The 20,714-nt window shown below is 43.5% G+C and overlaps 2 protein-coding genes across 2 annotated transcripts in view; one reads left to right on the top strand and one right to left on the bottom strand.

Moving 5' to 3' along the window:
* Nucleotides 1–20,714, top strand: part of TBCD (tubulin folding cofactor D) — a 1,666,801-nt gene that overhangs the window by 462,059 nt on the left and 1,184,028 nt on the right. The gene's annotated exons all lie outside the window — the stretch shown is intronic.
* Nucleotides 1,479–15,666, bottom strand: ZNF750 (zinc finger protein 750). The gene is made up of 3 exons (XM_069200352.1): nt 15,495–15,666; nt 6,583–8,209; nt 1,479–4,528 (listed from the first exon to the last, which is right to left on the bottom strand). Exons 2-3 carry the CDS (start codon nt 8,013–8,015, stop codon nt 3,826–3,828), a joined length of 2,136 nt encoding a protein of 711 aa, XP_069056453.1. The 5' UTR covers nt 8,016–8,209; nt 15,495–15,666; the 3' UTR covers nt 1,479–3,825.

The raw sequence follows: 20,714 nt of genomic DNA, 5'->3' as shown, positions 1-20,714 counted from the left end.
GATACAGAAAAGATAGGACTAAGATTTTTTAAAGGCACTGAAGAGGAAATGGAGAGAAGAGAGTAGTTGGAAAGGTGACTGGTTAGAGTATGCAGAATGGTTACAACAGTATTGCTTGAGGTGTACAAAAAATTGAATGTGGAACAAGGTGACTAGACATGACAACTGTGCATGTTCAGGGGGTTGGGCTAGTGCTACTTCTGTGGTGTGGGTGGTATTAATGTCAGAATTTAAGGTGAAGAATAGATGCTCACAGTTCAGACCCGGCTATAACAGTATTACTGTTTAGAAACAAGAGAGAAGGCAAATGAAGGTAACTGGGGTAGGAAACCTAGGGCAGAGGGATGCTAGGGTTTCCAACAGGATTATATCTTCAAGTAGGTACTAGTTTGAATGGCTGCAACTACTGAGTATCTTACCTGTGTGCTTTATTGTAGTATAGACTGGCATTGCACATGAAACTGTGGCACAGATCCTTTCACTGATTGGATCACATGTTCTGTTGTGGGATCTTCTAGACCAGGTCCGATTCTTTAAACCGTTGGAAATTGTACCAGCAGGTGTCTGCCCTTGCAAGGGTGTACAATTCAAGCTGATTGCAAACTAGATAAGCGTTTCTCACTTACACCTCGAAACCTGTGCCAGTCACAGCTTTCCCAGTGAACTGCTAAAAACATTTTGTGATTTCCCTTTGTGCTTGCAAAACTATGCATGTGTATATTTTCTCATGTGATAGATTATTTCTAACCTTACTTTTTTGTTTCGGAAATCTTTGGGAATTTTTCCCGCCTATGGAGAAACCTCAACCTACATTCCCAGCCATTTTGGTGGTGGGGAGGGTAAGTTCTTTCATTTTACTCTAGAAAAGGGAAGTACTCTTGGAGTTCACAGAAGGTAATCTCTGACCATGTATAGGGACGAGTGCTTTCGAAGATGTTTGGTAATACCCTCAAATATGTAGGTTTGTGGAGGGTACCGAAAAGGAAAAGGTCATTCCCACCAGGAAATGCCCTCTCCCCTGCTACATACGATTTACTTACACGGAATGCTCAGTGTGAGAAAATAATTTTCCTTGTGCAAAACCGACTTCTGTGAATTGTAAAAGTCGTTTTGCATTTGCAGAAAATCTATTCCCATGTGTAAGTCACAGCTCCATGTGCAAATAGCCTTGGGAATAAGGTGTACTGTTTCCATGTTCATGGACAAACATTGGGTTTCTATAGTCTGTACATGGTCATCCATTGGTGACCAGGGTTTAATCTTGTTTATCTTGGGACTTGTATTCCTGTATCAGATTTGTGCCAGTCACGTTTATTTAGTCATTTCTTGTGTGTTTAAAGCTGAGAAATTGGTTCCCTCAACGGGTATAAGGAAAATGAAGAAGATAGTCTATTTTCATGTTATGTAAAATACTTTTTTCAGGAGTAGCAGTTTCCAATTTTACATCATCGCAAAAATACCACCAAAATCCAGAACAGTTTCAGGATATGTAACGGTTTTATTGAAAAACGGTAGAAACTTTAGAATATTTAAAATAAGCCTGTTTGATCCACTACGACAAGACAACAGAAACATCGACATTTATAATTATTGCTCTTACATCTATAATACAAAGAAAGTAAAACCCTCCCATCAGTGCTTTCCCTTTTACTAAAATAAATTATCAGTATAAATATCCTTTTTCGGACCCTGCCCTACCTCAAGTACAAAAAGTACAGCATTTCACATTCTTAGACGCAATTAAGTAAAAAAAAAAAAAAAAAAAAAAGGGCCCATAAATATATAATAATTAGATAATATTCGTCAAATAACTTTTTTCCCAATTATGTACAAAATAGTTATTTAAAATGCATAATTTTCTAACATGCTTATGTAAAGCTTGCTATTGCAGTTTTGCAGTTTCAGAACGCTGTAGATCAAACGCATTGCTATTTCTCAATTTAATGATACATTAATGATTGATTAAACTTCCGCTTGTATGTAGTCTCCGTCAGCTGCAGATAACATGTCTTATGTGATGTGATTGATTTAATCCAATATAAGTAAGCATATTATACGTGCATACATTTACCTCTCCAAGAGAAACCAAGTATGAAAATCTTTGTTTTACTCTGATGGATTATTCTTTTTGTCTGTAGGCTTTGAGGCTATGATCTTGCAGTTTCAGCATGTCTGGGCAGTAGGTTGACAAAGATGCTCACAGAGGCGAACAATAGTCTGAATACCTCCCTCCTCCATGCCCCATAATAGTTCTTCTAAACGTTTTACCGCCTAGTGCACAGATACGGCCCTCAGAATAACTCCATGTCTACACTACCTTACATATCTAGTACCACAACCAACTAAAACAAGTGCGAAGCCAGGCAGCTCTAAATGAAGCAGGAGTTTGAAAACTTAAAACACTTTAGTTCTTTCTATGTACAGCTTATAGGTTAGGTTTCCTTTTAAAAGCAAGGATTGGACAGAAGCTAGTAAAGTAGCTCCGTGGAAGTAGAGGAAGATAGTCTGACAGGTATAGCAGATGCATAATTGCAATGAAAGGTTAAATACAAGAAGAGTGGGATAAGAAGGAATGTGAATTATTAGTTGTAGCGTTCATTTCTCCACGTGTGGTGCATGTATTGCAGTGCTATCAGTGAGTTCTAGAATAGTTGATCTCTTCTCCCCCTCAAATACAATCCTATTAATGTCATAGTTGATTGTTTAAAATGTGGGAAGATATTTAACTTTAATCAAAATTCTCAGACCCTGTCCGAAATCAGAGTCTTATTTTGAGGCAGCTGGAGCTACCATGAAACCGTTGTCTGGTCTCAAAGCACTAAGGCTTGGTAAGAAAAAGCTATTTTGGCAATACTCCTGGTATCCACTCGTTGATTTGTCAAATATTTGACAGATACATCCCTTATTTCAAACATGGTTGGTGCGTTTTACCTCACATCTGGGCATGAACATCAGTCAAGGGTTGTCAGGGGTATCACTTGCTACACTTGGCTTGCCTCTTGGTGTCCTTGATACTTAGTTTTCTGCCCCTATCTCAATGCGGTGGCAGGGCCAGAATGCCATCAGGGCTTTTGATCTGGTTTTACTTTGTATAGTTTCCATTCCTTGTCCTCATTACTCCTCACCAGCAAATAGGAGTACGTTGTGAGGCCTATGCTGGGAGTGGGCTTCAATCCTGTGGTGCAACCCTGTGTCAGATATTTTGTGAGGTTACCTCTATGACCCCTCTTCCAGTTTTTTTAAATCGACATTCACGGGTCTAGAATACTTGCCATGCACAGTGGCCCTGTTCAATGCACCACTAAGCATTAAAAGCAATATAGGAGGAGCAGAGGAACACACACAAAGGATGCCCAACACAGAAATCTAACATTTAAGCTGCATAAAACTCAACGATCTAAGGCACTTACATTTACACTTCAACAGATACCGGAGCCTGAAACCTGGGTAGTCAAGGATACAAGTAAAAGGAGATGTTTGAGGTAAAAAATGCTAAACTAATACAAAGAGTTCAACAGCCGTCAGAGCCCGAGATAGGGGATGATGAAAGAAAAAAAGATTCCTTATTGGGTGGGTGGGGGGGTACTTTTAGTGCCTTCCGTTATTTTGAAACGTGGTTCTTTCTATGTGGTTGGATGATTTCCTATTAGAAACCGAGGGTTTTCTAAATTAAATTATTATCTTTATACAGGGGTTCTAAAAGCACCAACTGTTTTTTTGACTGCAAAGTTATAGTCTTCACCAGCAAGGATAGAATCCATGCAAGATCGAAGTCCCTCTTCCTGGGAGCAGCTTGCGTGTGAGCAGCCATTGCCTGCTGTTTTGTTAAGAGACTCGCGGCCTCTTTCTCAAAGTGAACACTCTGCCGGGATCTGCTACCTTTGTTTTCTTCGTTGCACTCTGCAATCTTCCAGAGTCTTTCCCGTGTGTTCTCTTTTGTACTCTTGATTTGCTGTCTTGTGGAATGTCCTGCTGGACTGCAGAGTGTGCCTCCACATTGTTTTGTTCAGGACTAGTGTCCTCTGAAGGTCTGTCCTCATTTCCCATAATTCCTCTGCTGGGACTGTAGGCCGCTAGTTGACAAAGGGCAACAGCAGCTGTTTGTTTCTGCTCATCACAACTGTCCACAGTTTTTAAGTCCTGAGATTGCCTGTCATTGCATGTTTTCGCGTTCTGCTCCTTTAGCATGCTGCACCCGTGCACCGCTGGGCCATCCGCATCACTCCGCTGAAGGGGTGGTGGTGTGTCCTTACCATGCAGTGGGCTTTTCATGGCTGTTCTCTGAGTGGCCCCACTGCAAGCGTCTTTCACTGAGAGGTTCAGGGGCATGTCCTGCTCATCTGTAAAATGCTGAGGGTTAGCATGCTTGTATTCATGCTGCCCAACGGTGTCATGGATGGACTCGGCTTTCTTAGAAAGGTTAAGAGGAGTGAGAACATCGTCATCCTCAGCAACTGGCGAAGAGATCTCGTATGCTGCTATGAGATTTTCAGGTTGGTACTGCATATCTTCACTGCCAACATCAATGCTGAAGAGGGAAAAAGTATATATTTTTAATTCCGTCATTTTTGAGTTTCAGAAATAAGTTCTAACAGTTCAATTTGTTGCTGCTTTAATTAAATATATATAGTCCACAATCACACACTAGAATTATACTGCAAATAAAAATACCACACCCTATTGTGTGAAGTGGTTTAATATTCTTCGAATCGAGGGATTTACTTTGGAAACAGTAGAGCTATATTCTGATTAATAAGTCTTTGTGACTCTTGATGGCATTCAAGATCTCATGCATAATGTGTGTATGACAGAAAGCCTTCAATTGCTGGACCTGTGTGTGGTGTAGACACCCAGTAATAGCATAATAATTTCATGATTTAGAATGCCTGTGATCGCTTGATGTGTGCATGACGTAGGAGGCCTAAAATTGCATTACATGTGCCTAACAAATGGCCTTCAGTAGCATGATGTCTGTTTGACTTAGGCCTGTGACAGACTAATGCATGACCTGTAATAGTATGATGTGCACATGACTTTAAAAACTTGAAATATCGTGAATTGTGGCTTATAACGCATGGAATATCATAATGTTTGCATGACTTAGAAGGCCTACTATAGCCTGCCCTTGCCCATTACACTTCATGTGACAGAGCTACACACACACACACTATTCAATGTGCCATGTGGGCACCTTACATTTACATCCAATCTGGGTAGTTAACGAAATGGCAACAAGCAGTTCACATGAAGGATCAATGTGCAGTTACATGAACGCTTAATTTTGGCATATAACGTGACATTTAACGTGTGCAGATGCAGACCACCTGGCACCTGGCAGTTAGCATGAACAGCTAACATGCCACATACGTGGCATCTGATTAACAAAGCCTGTTCCTGTGCTCACGTGTTCCTGTTGTCTTTTGTACGGAGTAAGGAGCAAGTCAAGAGTAGTTTGCCCCACTGACGGAATTAAACCCATGGCTGTTAACATACAGATAATGTGCAGGGCTCTGTGGAACATGTAAACGATTCTCAAACTGTTTTGAAGTAGTGTTCTCCATAGTGCGCAGCCATTCATTTAAAACTGTTCTTTTTGTTGCAATTCTAATCTCACTATATAATTGAAATTGCAGAGCCTCATCAGAATTTTTTTTATCTATCAGACATTTACAGAAAGATCTAATTTAATAGAAGCATTCAAATTTTACCATTTTTAATTATATAATTGCTAATCATTTTCTCCAAATAGTGTGATTAAGTGCAAAAAAAGCTGTGATTTGGATGTCTATTCTTTCCCTGCTCCAATGTACCCTGCCATTTTACTGTTGGTAACCTGCTGGTACATTAAGTTCCTTTGTTCCCAGTAGAATTGTCTTTTTTTGTGCCAAAAATATAAAATTTTGCAGAGAATTGCATAATCCTTCTAGAAGCCACTAATGTGAATTTGCACACATGAATAACCTAGCGAATGCTAATAATAAATTATTTTTCTTATTTTCTAACTTATTTATGGTCAATTGAACTCTCTGTAAACGCCTAGTTTGAAATGTTAATTGGGAGTGTGAAAACGAATACTTGCCTTTGGAGACACAATGTTTCTTAAACATGAAGGGTCTCCAGTTCAGCGACTCAAAACTAGGTCTTGGGCGGTGCGTGGGTGACTATCTCCGTTTTGGATTAGCCATCCTTCCCCTCCGTTTATTAAGCACACACTGTTGTGGGTGGTTAAGTCGATGTTGTGATATGTAAAGAGATAGGCTGTTACATTGCAGATCTTTTTGTACTGAAAATGCATTTTTTACTAAAATAGAATGCGTGTGTTTTGAATGTCTGTTTTGCTGACGTTGACTGGCAAGTATGACTTGAACTGTCTTCGAAGTATAGCACGCCATGAATAATACCGAATATAAATCATTAATGCTGGGTGCTACAAGGATAGTCATCACTTTTTGGTACAACGATTATAAAAATCATTGCTAGATCATTATTTTGCTTTAGCAAAGTAAACATTCCTGATGGCGTTTAAAGGCAAGAGGCAGAAGCTAGCATCCCTACAGAAATATGTAGTAAGAGTGATCCTACCTGGGAGATTGCGCTCTGCTTTGTAAATGGGTGGCAGCAAATTCGACGTATCGTCCAACAGGTCTAAAGGCGGTCAGATGTTCTCCTGGCCTTTCCTGCTTTCCAAATGCTTCCACAGTTGGTTTACCAGAAAGGTCAAATAGGCCTTCTGAAGGTTGGCTAGTCTGTGTAAAGTTTGTTGGGCTCGGGCGTCCCGGGGAACCTGTTGCAGCGCTCCCTGCCCTTGGGCTCATCTTAGCATTCACACTGTCATTTTGATTGTCTTTGGAATTACTGTTCTTAGTTTGTGACAATGGGGGATCTTTTTCATAGTTGTCATGTTTTTTATGGAAGTTTGAAGAATACCGAACAGACGGGCTTGAGGAAACTGGGTAGAGCAATGTTGTGTCCTCAGCAGGATGAGAGTTCTGGTCTCTGTGTACAGCAGACGGGTGTGGAAGCCGCAGCCCATAGGACTGAAAATGCTCAGGAGGTCTATAAAATCCATAAGGCATTGTAGGGGAGTGGTGCAGGTGTTGCAAAAGCCTGTAGTGGTCAAATGTTGATGGATTTAAGGGTGTGGGCAGTGGGATACCAGGTGTTTGCCCTGCTTGAGAGAGAAAGTGTCTTTGATCTGGGTTACCATAGGCAGATATCATTGGGCTGTCACACTCTGGGGAGTTATTCGGAAGGACATACGTTTGATACATAGGCCTCCCTGATTCCATATAAAATGAATGTTGATATTCTGAAATCATAGCTGGAATATAGTGTGACATGGGGCCAATCGTTTTCCCAGATGGAATTTTGTGCGGGAATTCTGCTGGGTTCCAGGAGCTGGTTGGGCTGTGAAATGCTGACTTAATGGTATAAGGAGATAACCCTTTGCTGTTGGCGTTTGACATGGATAGTAATTGAGCCCCGTCATTGCCTTCTGATCCCTTCATTAATCTGTGCTCTCTGATTGGAAGAAAAGCTGATGTTCTTGTAGTAGCTTCTGAAATTGAGCTCTTGCTGACTGAATGTTCTGTCATAGTAGGAGTGACCGCTTTCTGTGTTACTGTTATATCAACATGAGGCAGTGGCTTGTTTGGCCCGGTCTTCCTCAAATCAAAGCTTTCTTTAACCTCATCTTTCAATATGTCGTGTTGGGGTTTGGAATTGTGAATAGAGTCTCCATTCGAGGAGCTGGAGGAAGTTTGTTTCCCTACGGAGTCAGTCAGGTTTGCTTGTTTCACATCCAAGGAAGTTGGTTTTGGACTCTTGATGCCCCTGTCTTGCTCTGTAACTAGAGTAATAGAGTTTTTGCAAAGGCCGTACTTCATGTGATTAAAAAGGTGTGACTTCTCGTTGCAGGTGAAGGGGCACTGGAAACACTTGAAATTATAAGGTTTTCCTGGGGGTCTTGGAATGTAATGAGGCTTTTTTGGCTTGCGCTCTTTCAGAAGACTCATTTTTCCGGCCTCAAGAGTATCTACTCCAGCCGCAGTACACGTTCCAGCATCAGACTTCTAACCGTTCCAGTTTTTCGAGTTTCTTCAAGAAGTTAGAAGCAGAGTGTTGGTTTGAAGCCAGCTCTGCCACTCCAGGGTCTTGGGGTGGGGAGAAGTGTGAGAGAGCTATGTTGCTCTAGCAGGTTGTGCAGGAACTGTAACAAGAAAAACCGAGAGTTAGCTCTCATGCCACATTGAGTTGCACCAAAATGACTACTTTATTTACGATATGGATTTATGCTGCATTTGTACGGTTACTTGAAAAGTTTAGTTTCATACATATTTATTTCATTTGTCCTTTAAGGAAGGTTAACAAGCTAGGTTATTTTTAAAACACTGTTACACGGCGAGTATCCCATAAAGGTTTGTTATTCTAAGTAACAGGAGCACACAGTAAGCTTAAGTAACAAAATGGTCTCTCTCGTGCTCTCTCTCACACCACCCGCCCATCTTTGCATCCCCTGTCATATAATGAGTCCATTACTCGTTTATCGCGACCAATGATTGTAGTGTAACTTGCTATATTAAAGCCAAAGAAGTGAAAACATTGAGAGTTTCAATAGTGGTCCAAAGTCAGTTTGATCAATGTTGGACTAGACTAATGGACTATCTATCCCCTCCAGTTTTGATTTGTTGATTTGAATGTAATGTTGGTAGAGGAAACGTCATTGAGATGCACATTAAAACCTTGCTGGAGGCCCCTAGACGCACAGCAGTCTCTCGGGCCCTTTTTTCTGATACTTTCCTATGGGACAACATGATGTGAGGTGGCGCATACTGTGCATCCATTGATGGGCGCTGTGCTGCAGTGCCTGCCTGCTCCTGCATAGATTTCACACAGTGAGTGCACAATTGGACAATTCCTAAGAGTTTGGGCTTGTCAAAGGTCATGGGAGGGAGAGCTGCCTCTAGCATGATGTCTCCAGAGCCAACCTTTCCTTGTGGCCTGCAAGGGAATGCTTGAATGTGTGTGTTATAGGTTGCACCTTGAAATGTATTCTGCCTTGCTAATGTCAAATAACAGTAATGCAATGAAACCAACAGTATTATCTCTAAAATATCTAAAATAGTTAGCAATCATCAGCGACTACCTCAGTGGCAATTGATCATTTATAGAAATTGATTCTCTTCACTGAAATCTCTGAGAAAGACACTGAAGTTCCTGCCAGAGAACACTCGGAAGGCAGTGTCTGTGCCTTACTTGTGTCAAGGTTGGACTTTGCCAGTGTCCTTCTCCTAGGGTCTCCACAAGAGCTGATCAACAGACTACAGCAAGTACAGAGGTGGTGGCTCAACTGGCATTGAATATTCTAAAACGAAACTTGATTTGACAGGGTCTGGGAACACTACATTGGATACCAATCAGCCAAAGAAGAACATTCAAAGCCCTTATGATCACTCACAGTGTTGTATTAGAGATAGGCCTGACTTATATTCAAGATAAGATCAAAAAGTATCCCCCTCCAGAACCCTGCGCTCTGCAAGCCAAAAATGTTTGTGCATTCATAAGGTTCATAAAGCAAGAGCTGGGAGTACATCGTTCACTTTTCTAGCCCCCAGTCTCTGGAACTCCCTTCCAGAACATCTTTGATGTACCTCCGCAGAGTCGGTCTTGGAGGGTCTCTTGAAGACACACCTCCTCAAAGATGTCTCAGGCTCTCCCTTCATCTCGGAGACCCTACTGTCCGGTACGATAGTCAGCCTCATGCTTTTTCTCATGAACTTAGCGCCGAGACCCTCCGCTTGGAGTGGGTATCAAGCTTTATAAACCTACATATACTTCATTCATTATCAGTGGCCCTATCGAAAGAATGAGCCGCGCCTAGCAGTATGTCTGTGTTGGTTTTGGTGGGTACTTGGTATTGGTTATTGGAACACCGGTTGTCAGTATCGGCTGATAATAGGGAGCCCTAGCATTGAGGCCAGGGTCGGGTCGCAGCATGGATGAGTTACAGCTGCACATGGCACGCACCCATCTGTCCCGGGCGCACTCACTGTGCCATTGGTCACTATGTAGGAGGCGCTACACTGTGAAATAGTATATCGAAAATACGTTACGGGTAGCTTATTAAAAAGATAACCATAACCGAAGTGAAATGTTAAAGAATGGGATTCTGTGGTCTCCCGCCCCGACATAATGTAGTGCCTCGGATATAGTGAGTCACGATATAGGTGGTCACGATATTGAACACACAACCACATAAAAAGATCAGACCTGAGTATTACAGCCGAACTGAACATTTGTGTATCAGTGTGTGCATTTCTGAAATTCAAAACCTGGGAACATTGACTAATTTGAGAACGCTGCAAAAATATTCAGTGTGTTAGAGACGCTGAGACTGTTGGACTGCTCCCGTAATTTCATATCCAAACGGTAATGAAGTCTGGCCGACGAGATTCGCGCACGCAGGTGCCCATTTTCTGTTTTACTGACTTTAGAACGGAAAACTATTGACTGAAATTCAAAGTTTGTGATTTTTGTTTTTGTGTACACGTATGGTGTGACGCGGCACCGACGTCATCCCACATACAAAAACGTAGAAAACAAACTGTATTATACTGTTAGGCAGTGTTTCTGAAACGACTCGAAGTGCTCGTTGTTGGAGAAAAAGTTGAAGCAGAGCCATAGCAGGAATGTTTGAATTTACCTCCGATTTCTGTTCGAGTGGGCGCAGCCTCGGAAGCGGTAACCTACGTGACGAACACGGGGTTTATTGCAGGCCGAGGGGTGAACCGCGGCAGCGTCCGCGGCGAGAGATGCCAGGCAGTCGCCACCACTGCAAATCTGTCACAGGACACTCTCTTGCCAATCAGTGCCCCTCCGAGCACCTGTTTGCACTGCATGTTTGATGTATGCCTGGAGCATACACTGATTTCTCGCCGCCGCAGCAGTTTTGTACTGTGATTCAGGGCCTGCCTGCTTCCAGAAGGTGAAACCTTACTCTGCCCCGTGATGTGATAAGCTTTTATTCACTACGGATATGTCACCGAGGCCTGTGCCGGCATGTTTGTCTGCACGCTGAACCTGAAGGCGTGAGAACCTCTCCGAGTGCAGTTCTCATGCTCTTCTATGCTCCGAGATGTTATGGCAAATTTTAAAGTGATGATTGCATCGCTAGACAGCAGCAGCGGACCCTAAATGCTGAGTCAGGCAGAAGGTTTCTTCTGCTGGCCCCGAAAGTAGCAGGAATGCGAACTGTAGGAACACGCATCGCGTGCAGCGGAGGTTCATGGCATGAATCGGCAAAGGCCGCTCAGGCTAAGGAAGGACGTTTTGCTAATGTCATGCGGGGTGTTTTTGCATATTTTGGACACCTGATTTGCATGGGCTTTCCTGAAAGCTTTCAGTTGAGGCACGGTTTGGGTATGGGAAGTTACAGTTGTGCGCCGCGGGCGCTGATCAGCAGTCGTGTTTGTGTCCCACCACTCCCAGCCCGGCTGCTGTTCCACCGCCTGTACCTAACATGTTAATGCAAAGTACTGCCCCAAAACAAGCAGGTTTAACACCAAAAGTGGATGCCCGAGTACCTAGAAAAGTGTTTGAAGAGCTACAACAGACATCTTTGGTGTAGTTTGCTGAGCCATATTTGGTTAGTTAATTTACATGGACAGACAAACCCGTCCTTGGCCGAGCAGCGCCGACTCCATAAATGTGTACTGCTGTGGTCCCACTAGAGTTTACCACTCACGGTGTTGCTGGTTACTGGCAGCAGTTTGGGGTCTTGCTAGTGAAGCCCTGAGCAGCAGGCGAGGACCGGCGTGCCCAAAGCTTAGGCTCAGTACAAGACGTGCCAGGGGGAACTGAAGTACGGGTGCGCACTTATTGCAGCTGCGCCTTAGTGCATCTCCGTGTCGGTATACCTATTATATACAGGTGTGCGTTGGGGGGGCGGGGCTCGTGTGTGTTATAATCGTTTCCCATGCCCCGGCACTCATGCATCGACTATAGCGATACGTTTGTAACCTGCTGGTTCTAGCACGGGTCCCATTCCTGGCGCCTACACTCGGCAGGGTTTCGACGACACCTCTTTTGCGTGCCTACAGTGGTTGGGTCCGTGCTGTTTCTGTAGAACTGTATAGTGCTGTAACATCTCTATAGCGCTTTCCTACCGCCCTCTTATTGAGGCCCCGAAGCGCTTCCGAGAAGTGCAGGTGAGCCGAGACGCCCCGGTGGCCGGTGCCTGCCGGCTTGTCTGCTCCCGAGTTCACTGCTCCGGGCACGCGGGGGGAGCCGAGGCAGCGGAGCCGCGCGGCCACTGCCCACCTGCCGCAGTTGGCGCGCTCCGGAGAAGGCCGGCGCTAATTGCTCGTAGGGAAGGTTACAGTTGTCAAAACAAACAAAAGCCCGGCTTGTTATCGGGCCGCATCGGCAGTTTGAATTTGCATTCAGAGCAAAGATGCCTTGTAAAGATTAAGAAGTGAGACCCCCACGTTGTATGGCTTCTTCGCAAAGAACATGGCTGCCCTTCTCTAGGCCCTGCCACTTTTCAGGTGCCATCTTTGTCCGCTCTTTGCTGTGCTCCGTAGCATGTGGTTACTGTGAGCGGAAGACCCCAATGCACAGGAGAGAACACCGTACCTCTTACACTTGTCATTTGGAACATAGTGCCTTGTGCAAGGAAGAAGAAAGGTGTGCTGCAGCCTGCGCAGGCCTTCAAGTATTTAGAGACCCTTCGCATACGACAGCAATGCGCCATCAACTTGTGTACCTGCGCCTCAGAAGTTAAAGGGGGCCTATGGCGGATCTGTGTCATGACATATTAAATATCCTGGCCCACGACATTCGTCCTTCGCCTATGCTCATCGCGCAGAAAGGCTGCTGCGTTCTTTTCGGTTAATCAACAAGCGATCAGGACTCGCATCCTCACAACGTCCCCCTGACACGCAGTCCTTGTGGATTGGTCACAAGGTGGTATGTGGTGTTTAGCTGGATACAAAATACTAGATAACGTCGGTGCCGAGCTGCCCCGCCCTGCAAGCGCTCCATTAGTTGTTCTTCACGGTTCTGTGCAGCGGTGTCCAACATAGATCCACAAGGGCCAGATCCACGCATTTATTTTTTAAATAACGACATATTGGGTAAATGTTAACAGTTTAGGTTCATTAAATGTATATCTATCTTAGGATATCGTGAAAATCTGGCGCGGACCCTACTTTTTGTTATCTTCTTCTAAGCGCTTTCTGCAGGTGCTCAGTTATCTCTGAGCGGTGCTTTCCACTTTGAAAAGCCCAGCAGCTAGAATTACCTAACATGTCGTCTAACTAGTATGCAAATATTTTTTTCCCTTGAGAGCGGGTACGGTATTTTGGTATTTGAATAGGCAAATCGAGAAGCTGTTTTCAGCCCCCACGCTGATGCTTACACTTAAGCAGTTCGGAACAGGCTGCGCATTCAGATTTCTCATGAACGTTTTTATTTTTCCGAATAAGAGAGCAGGAGAATAACATTTCCCGGGCCGCCGGTTGGAAGAATTTATTGAAGGAAATGTGGCTATTAGAAGGGAAAGATGAGGCGTTATTGCGTAACTTGAAATTTATTCCCAGACCGGGTTTGCAGCGCAAGAATGAAATACTTCAGTTTTGGACTGCTTGATTGCCACCGCTCCAGCGTCCATGCGGTCGTGCGAGGGTCCTGCTTTAAGGTATTAGTTAACCCTGGGACTGGGTGTTTCTAAATGCTTCCAGTATTGGGAGCTGGTGCGCTAGATGGAACAAGAAAACCCACGAGGGCCCTACAGTTCTCTCTTAAGTGCGTGTGCGGGCCTTTGGTAATCCATCACCCCCAAAACGGCTAAAATGGGAATATTCGCCTTAATTTACTACAAATGGACGTGTTCTCTCCGCACTTGTAGCAACAGGAAGTTAGACGTGGAAGCACACAGAAAGTACCCCTATAATACTTTTAAGTACTCTTGCCTACCTTTTTGACCTGTCCTCAAAACATCTGCAATGGGAATATTCATATCCGTTTGCTACAAATAGAAAGAAGTCTGTCCTCTTTACACTTTTACCAGTAGGGGCGTTGTCGTTTCGTGCTAATTCACAAAGACATGTAAGAGTGCATAAAAAGTACTCTTGTAGTACCTCTTCCCGTTCACACAGATACTTAAGTGAATCAGCATCGTGGAGTCACGATCGCAGTATATGGTCAGTCGGGAGAGTGTGATTAGAATCCTGACCGTCTGATTCTACTGCAGATAACTTTTCGACGAGGGCCATAACTTAATCAAGGTACATCCGAACCATAGATGTTCATTCAATCTGCAACTAATAACGATCACAGAAAACCTACAGCAAGGGTTAAAGTGAAACAGCAAAGTCCAAAATTCACTCGCAAAGTCGTACTCTCCCACTGACAAGTGTGGACTCATACAAACCAGCTTTAGGCAGCTTTTTCTTAAAGCTGAACACAGTTATCCGGACCAGCTCAAGTTAGAACTAATCTGTAAACCACAAACAGCAAATACATTCTCTCTAACCTGTCCGAGCGAAGAAATCCCGAGCAACTAAGAGAAGACCTGAAAAAAACTGACCACGCTTACTGATCATGTGCTCAAAGTAAACCATCCGTCAAGCGTGTCCTTGTTGGTCTGAAAAGCTCGCCTGTTCTCATCATGACTGTGGGGTGTACCTTGGTTGCGTGATGCAGGGTCTGCAGTGTGGTGATACAGCTCACTGGGTTGAGGGCCTGATGCACAGATATGTGCTGTCAGAAGCACAGCTTCACACCAGGAATGGCAGAGTCGTCCTTACAGTGATTGAGTTGACTTAAATAATCAAACTATTCTTCAGCTGTCTTATAAAACGCGTTTTGATGTGTTGTTGTTTTTTTGCTTTATATATGGCAGTTAACGCTATGGTTTGTCAAACCAGACGTCTTGCTACTTCATGTCACTGTTCTCACTCGTAACGTGTTAATCTCACGAACATCCGAAGCCATTAGAACGTGACTTCAATGCCCCACGTTGGTATCCAGTAGAACGGGGGTTCGTGACTTAATGACCCTTCCAGACTTTTTAAATAGACAGGGTTATTTATATCAGCAGCCCTATGCAGTTAAAATAACTATTTACGGCAAAGAACACCACAGAAACTCTGCTTCCATCTTAAAGGACAGACAAAGTCGCGACCTAAAAGTTTTGCCATTCTTCACCCCGCCAGCCCCGCTCCAGAGACAGCCATTGTAGGCTACAGAGAGAAATCATGAAACTTCAGTTGCAGAGCTGACTTTTTTGTTGTAATTGGAAGTTTCTTTGGATCATGTCAGCGCGCGCGCCCCGCTGCACAGCCGAGCACCTGCTGAGGAAGAGTGGCAGGCACGGGGCTGGGGAGCGGAGTTTGGAGCTGACAGGTGTCAGGCGCTCCAGTGCGAGGACCCGTCAGCCCTGCTTAGCAGTAGAATATAGTCTCGACGTGACAGAAGAGACAGTCAGCAGTTACCTGAGAGTGGTGAGGGGTTTCGTGGTCAGCGCGGGGCCCTCGGCAGCTCCTAGTGCGCACGCACACAGGTGCCTCAGCAGCTCTCAGCGCGCGCACACACGCCACACAGGTGCCCGTCTCCTGCTCCTTCTCCGGGTGCGACTGAAAGCTGCGGCTTCAGAGGGCGGGATTTAAAGTGAAGGAGTCGAGCCCCGGGGCTCTAGAGATGCACCTGATATTATTCCAGCCCCGAGCCACGGTTCATGTGTTTGCCTCTCCTGCTGCACTTGTTCCTTTCCGCATTACCTCAGCACCTGATTTTGCAAGGGCTGCGTGTGCTGTGGATTCTGTGCCCGAGAACAAGCAGTCTCTCTTGTGCACCAAGGCACCCCTGTGCCAAGTGGGCGAAGGCGTACTTTTCTGCTCAATGTACCTGGGGATAAAAAGTGGGGTTCTCACGCCCCTCCTGCAGCCCCTGTAACCGATGTGGAGAGAATTAAGCTTGTTTGGCGGGGAAGGGTGTGGTGGGCAAGTCAATGAAAGGGGTGTGGTGAGGTGTCAGGAGAGTGTGAAGCGAATGTGAATGTATGAAACCCATTCCTGTGTCTTACACATTAACCTCGATTTTACAAATAGGGCCTTTTGAAGTTGACCCTCTTTGTTGCCCGAATTTCTTTATGCATGCGGGGCTGGACACCATCAAACTGAGAATTATGGAAGCACAATACACGTCAGTAATCAGTAAAAGCTACTGTCGGTTTGCCGTGATGATGACTCTGCTTAGCCCTGAGCTGCGTTCAGTTTCCAGCAGTCCAGGAAGTAAAATACGAGGGCCTGGGCTCTTTGTGTAGTCCTCATACCAACAGTGACAGTTTGTAGGCGGCCATCTGTAACCAGCTACTTATCAATGAGCGTCAAACTGAAAATGAAAAGGGGCTGTGGAATCTGAACCAGAAACGTCTGACGTTAAACCCCAAGTCCTTCACCAGTAATCCATGTAAGACGCCCTTCCACAAGCCTAGTTTATGTCGTGATTAGCGTATGTTCTTCTAATTAACCCTCTCAATTATATTTCACATATTTATGCTGGCGTCCTCTAAAGAGGTTTCCCGCTGAACATACCTATGGCAGCGTTAGCCATGACACCAGAGGCCTTTACCCGGCTTCTTGCATGGAACAGACAACCTGGTTAGGATAAACTGAATGTGACTAAGATGGAGTCTACAATCTGTCAACTACTCAAGCTAAAAGTACACTAATGGCTCTAGCACATGAATGTTGACAGAATAGCATGTAAGTTGCCATAGCCACTAAATAACTGCTTCCTCATGGCTTCCACTTTTATTTTAAGCCTGGCATCTTCAAGACAACCAGGACTACCTGGTACCTACTCTCACTCCTTCAGAGGATCAAATCTTCCATCCTGGAGTAGGACCAGTAGGACTTCATCTGCATTTCAGTTCAAGATCTCGTTCTCTTCCTCAGGATGATGGTAACTCCTTGCCCAGCAGCATGCCAGAATCACTTAATATCTTACGGAGGCTTGGCACAGAATTTCAACAAGCTCACCCAAACTGTGACCATTCTTCAAAAGCTCGCCTATATGAGCCATACTATACCTCAGACATACTGGTTCATTTACAAGTGAGGAAGAGGAGACTTCTACTTTATTGCAGCCCACATTGTCAAAACAGGACACCTTATTAGCAGTCTCTACACACCCAGCTTTACATATTCCAAAACTCTTACTGGTGCATCTGACCTATTAGGGTTCCATACACGAAACAAAGCAATGGGTAAGCTGCAGACTACAATGTCAAGACTAGGACATAAGAACAAGACATTAATGAACAGTGAACCACAGTAAACCCTCCACCTCAGCAGGTCAGCATGAAACGTGGCAGCACTACAAGGCCCCAGAGTAAGAAATACCAAAAGGAAACCGATGTGACAAGCTTTCTTGATCTGTGCAGTCAGCGTCAGACACAGATGTTCAAGAAGTGCTTTATCAAGTTTTTACACAACTACTTCCTTATTCTCTTCAGTCCTTTTCTCGATCTAGTATATATAAATGCAACATATATACACTATTACATATGCACACAAGAAGAATTCTTACAATAAATACAAGTTCACATTTACACGAACCAGAAACGTAAAACCGAGTGTTTCATCAACACACATTTTGGGTGTGCCTATCCCCAGATACAGTGATACTTCATTTTACGAAGTTAAGAGTTTTTTCTTGAAAGAAAGAATTACATTTCTAGACGATAAGTACAGTTTGTTCTTGGATGTAAAATGTTCTTTGAGCTATAGGTATATATATATATATATATATATTTCAGTACTTTTATTGCACAAAATGCAGTAGTATAAAACCCATAATCTACAGAAAACCTTAAAATATTAAAATATTTTACAGTTCTGTGAAATATGGTTTCATCACAACAGCCCCCAAATTACCCACAGAGCTTTACTATTGTCAGAGCCACTCCTGTTATATAGCAAAGAATCCACGTTATGTGGCCAGAAACTGCAAGTAATGTGGCAGAGGAAGATATGTTCTGTGGCAGTATTATTTAAATTCATTTGAGCTAGAAACAACCTTTTTGTTTAAGCGCTTAAAATTATGTGGCAAGTGCAGTAAATTCATAATTAGTGTGTTAACACTGTATCCACCAAACTGCATACTTCCACTCTCCCTGGCCATTTTTCTTTGTTTTATGGATAATCTAGTCATAAAACGAAAACAATTCCTTTTCTAATTCTATTCAGTGGTCATTATTTGATACACTGTGAAGAGAACACCTTCACCAGTTTCTCTACCTTCAGAATCAGTTTTTTTAGCATCTCAATGTTTTATTTTTCTCCTAAATTCTTCATGAGGTATTGTTCTGTTCTTTTATGCAGGCAACTGAATAGTATACTTTAGTATTCCACTTACTATTTTCATTAAACATTTCCATATTGGAGGAAAAACACCTTTTAAAAAATATGTAGTATAAAAAAAGACATAACCTGTAACATGTTTAAGATAATTCTTTATTACCATCTTGACTTTATGGTGACATTTATAAATCACTCTGTTTTAGGTCTAGTGTTTTATGTCACCAGAACTCCTTAGTGGTAATACAGGACAACATTACACGGTTGCTTGTTAATGTTGTGTGTCAACTCTATAGCCAATGTTGCGTAGTATGTTGAGAAGTGATCTTGTACAGTCCAAGTTAGGCACAGGAGTTCACGTGCAAGCCTCTCTCTACTGCCTTATTGATTTGCCTACTATCTTCTCTAATGGTTAGGATGGAAATTGTGATTCCATGAAATCTTGATGTCACCAGCGACACGCAACCCATTCTGTTGCTCACGGATGAGATACCCAGTACTGGGATCAAGCACAATGTCTGCATGACTGAAATGGCCCACTGCATGAATAGTAGCTGTCTGAAGCTTAATACCAACGAGACTGAAATTGTGATCTTCAGGAAGAGCACTTTACTGTAGAACAACTCCTGGTGGCCAACAGAGCTAAGACCAACACCCACCCCTACCTCCCTTACCAAGTACATTGGGATCATCAACAGCCAATGACCACCCAGGTCAACACCGTCCCCGCCTCGTACTTCCATACCCTGAAGATGCTGAGGAAGATTTTCAAATGACTCCCAGTCAGCATCTGCAAAACCGTAATGCAGACCCTGGTCTGAAGCAAGCTGGACTATGGGAACACTCTATGTGCCAGGATCAGCAAAACACTTACCAGAAGGCCGCAGACCTTTCAGAACCCAGTGACCAGAATCACTCCCAACCATCACTCACTTCACACTACACCTGAAGGAGCTCCACTGGAGCCTCATACACAAACAAGCACAATACAAACTCCTCACCCACACTTTCAAAGCACTACATAACACTGGTCCAGCGTACTTCAACAATCTCATCTGCTTTCACAAACCTTTCAGACACCTCTGCTCATCTGGACTCCTACTTTCAGAAATCCCACACATATGGAAAACCAGATTTGGGCAGTCAAGCCTTCTCCTATATTGCTCCTTTAGTGTGTAACGGCCTGCCGCTACACACAGGAGCCTCCTCCTCACTTCTTGAAATCCGCCATAAACTAAAGGCCTAGCTTTTTGAGTAATCCCACTAGGCCCTAGATTTGGCTGGACTCGCACCTGCTCAGCACCAGGATAACCTCCCAGGTGATAGCGCGCTCTGCAAATCATCATAGCATAACTTACATTATTTCCCTACTGTACACTTGGAAAATATGCTGTTTTAAAATGTAGATTCTTTCACAGAATTTAGCAGAAACCATCAGCTCATTTGATGCAGGTACTCCGACAACACCCACAGTAAAAAGTGCTGTTTACAAGTAACAATCACACCCAGAATTTGATGCCACGAAGGCTTAACACAGAACAGCGCCATCATTCATCTCATTCAATATGGCCATGTTCCTTCTGCCTCTAATATTTGGCAACTGCCATCTGTGTTTGTAGTAGTCTGCTGATGATACACACATCCATCCTGTTCAACAATATGGTCTTGAGGTCACTAACAAAACACTGATTTCATGATGTACATTGATTAATGCTGTTCTCGTAAAATAAATGGTTGCACCCCTTGTACAGTATTTTAGTTTGGTAGCAATTGTTAACTTGTTCCATGATAATTTGACAGCATATTATTACCTTATTTTGTGGGGGAGAGGAGAAGGTGGTAAAGTCATTTTGAAGACCACTGATCTGTAGGAAATGGTGCAATTTAGGATTATACAGGACGTTTTTAGCTTATTAGCTGAACCGAAACTGGAAGGGTTTGTTGCATCATGATAATACATATTATCTACAAATGAAACCAGTTCTAGAAATATCCCAAATCATTTCAAGCATCTTAGAACTATAGGTATGTTTTCAATGGGTAGTTCCTTCGTACTGCCCAGTGGCAAAATCTTCGGATACTTGGCAAAATATACAGAACACCACTTGAAATCACTTATTTTATTACCACATCGTCTAAGTTGACTGTGACAGTTAAATGGAGATTGCCCGATGAGATCTGGAATATCAGTAAATGTAGAGAGATTGTTTTAATTCAACTATACCTGTTAACTTGCAATCTCTGTTGTGAACCACAACAAACAGTAACAGATAACTAATAGAAAACAAAATTAAATTGTGGCAGCGACTTTAAAGGAAACATATGTCACGAAACAACCCCCTCAAAGACATT

Source organism: Pleurodeles waltl, chromosome 7, assembly GCF_031143425.1.
Source record: "Pleurodeles waltl isolate 20211129_DDA chromosome 7, aPleWal1.hap1.20221129, whole genome shotgun sequence".
NCBI lineage: Eukaryota > Metazoa > Chordata > Amphibia > Caudata > Salamandridae > Pleurodeles > Pleurodeles waltl.
The sequence above is the reverse complement of the archived record's forward strand: the minus strand, read 5'-3'. Positions and strand labels throughout refer to the sequence as shown.

Coding starts and splice junctions, on each gene's coding strand:
- ZNF750 (XM_069200352.1), bottom strand. CDS start 8,015: ATGAGTCTTCTGAAAGAGCGCAAGCCAAAAAAGCCTCATTACATTCCA. Junction 4,529..6,582: donor AGCAGAGCGCAATCTCCCAG/GTAGGATCACTC, acceptor TTCCCTCTTCAG/CATTGATGTTGGCAGTGAAG.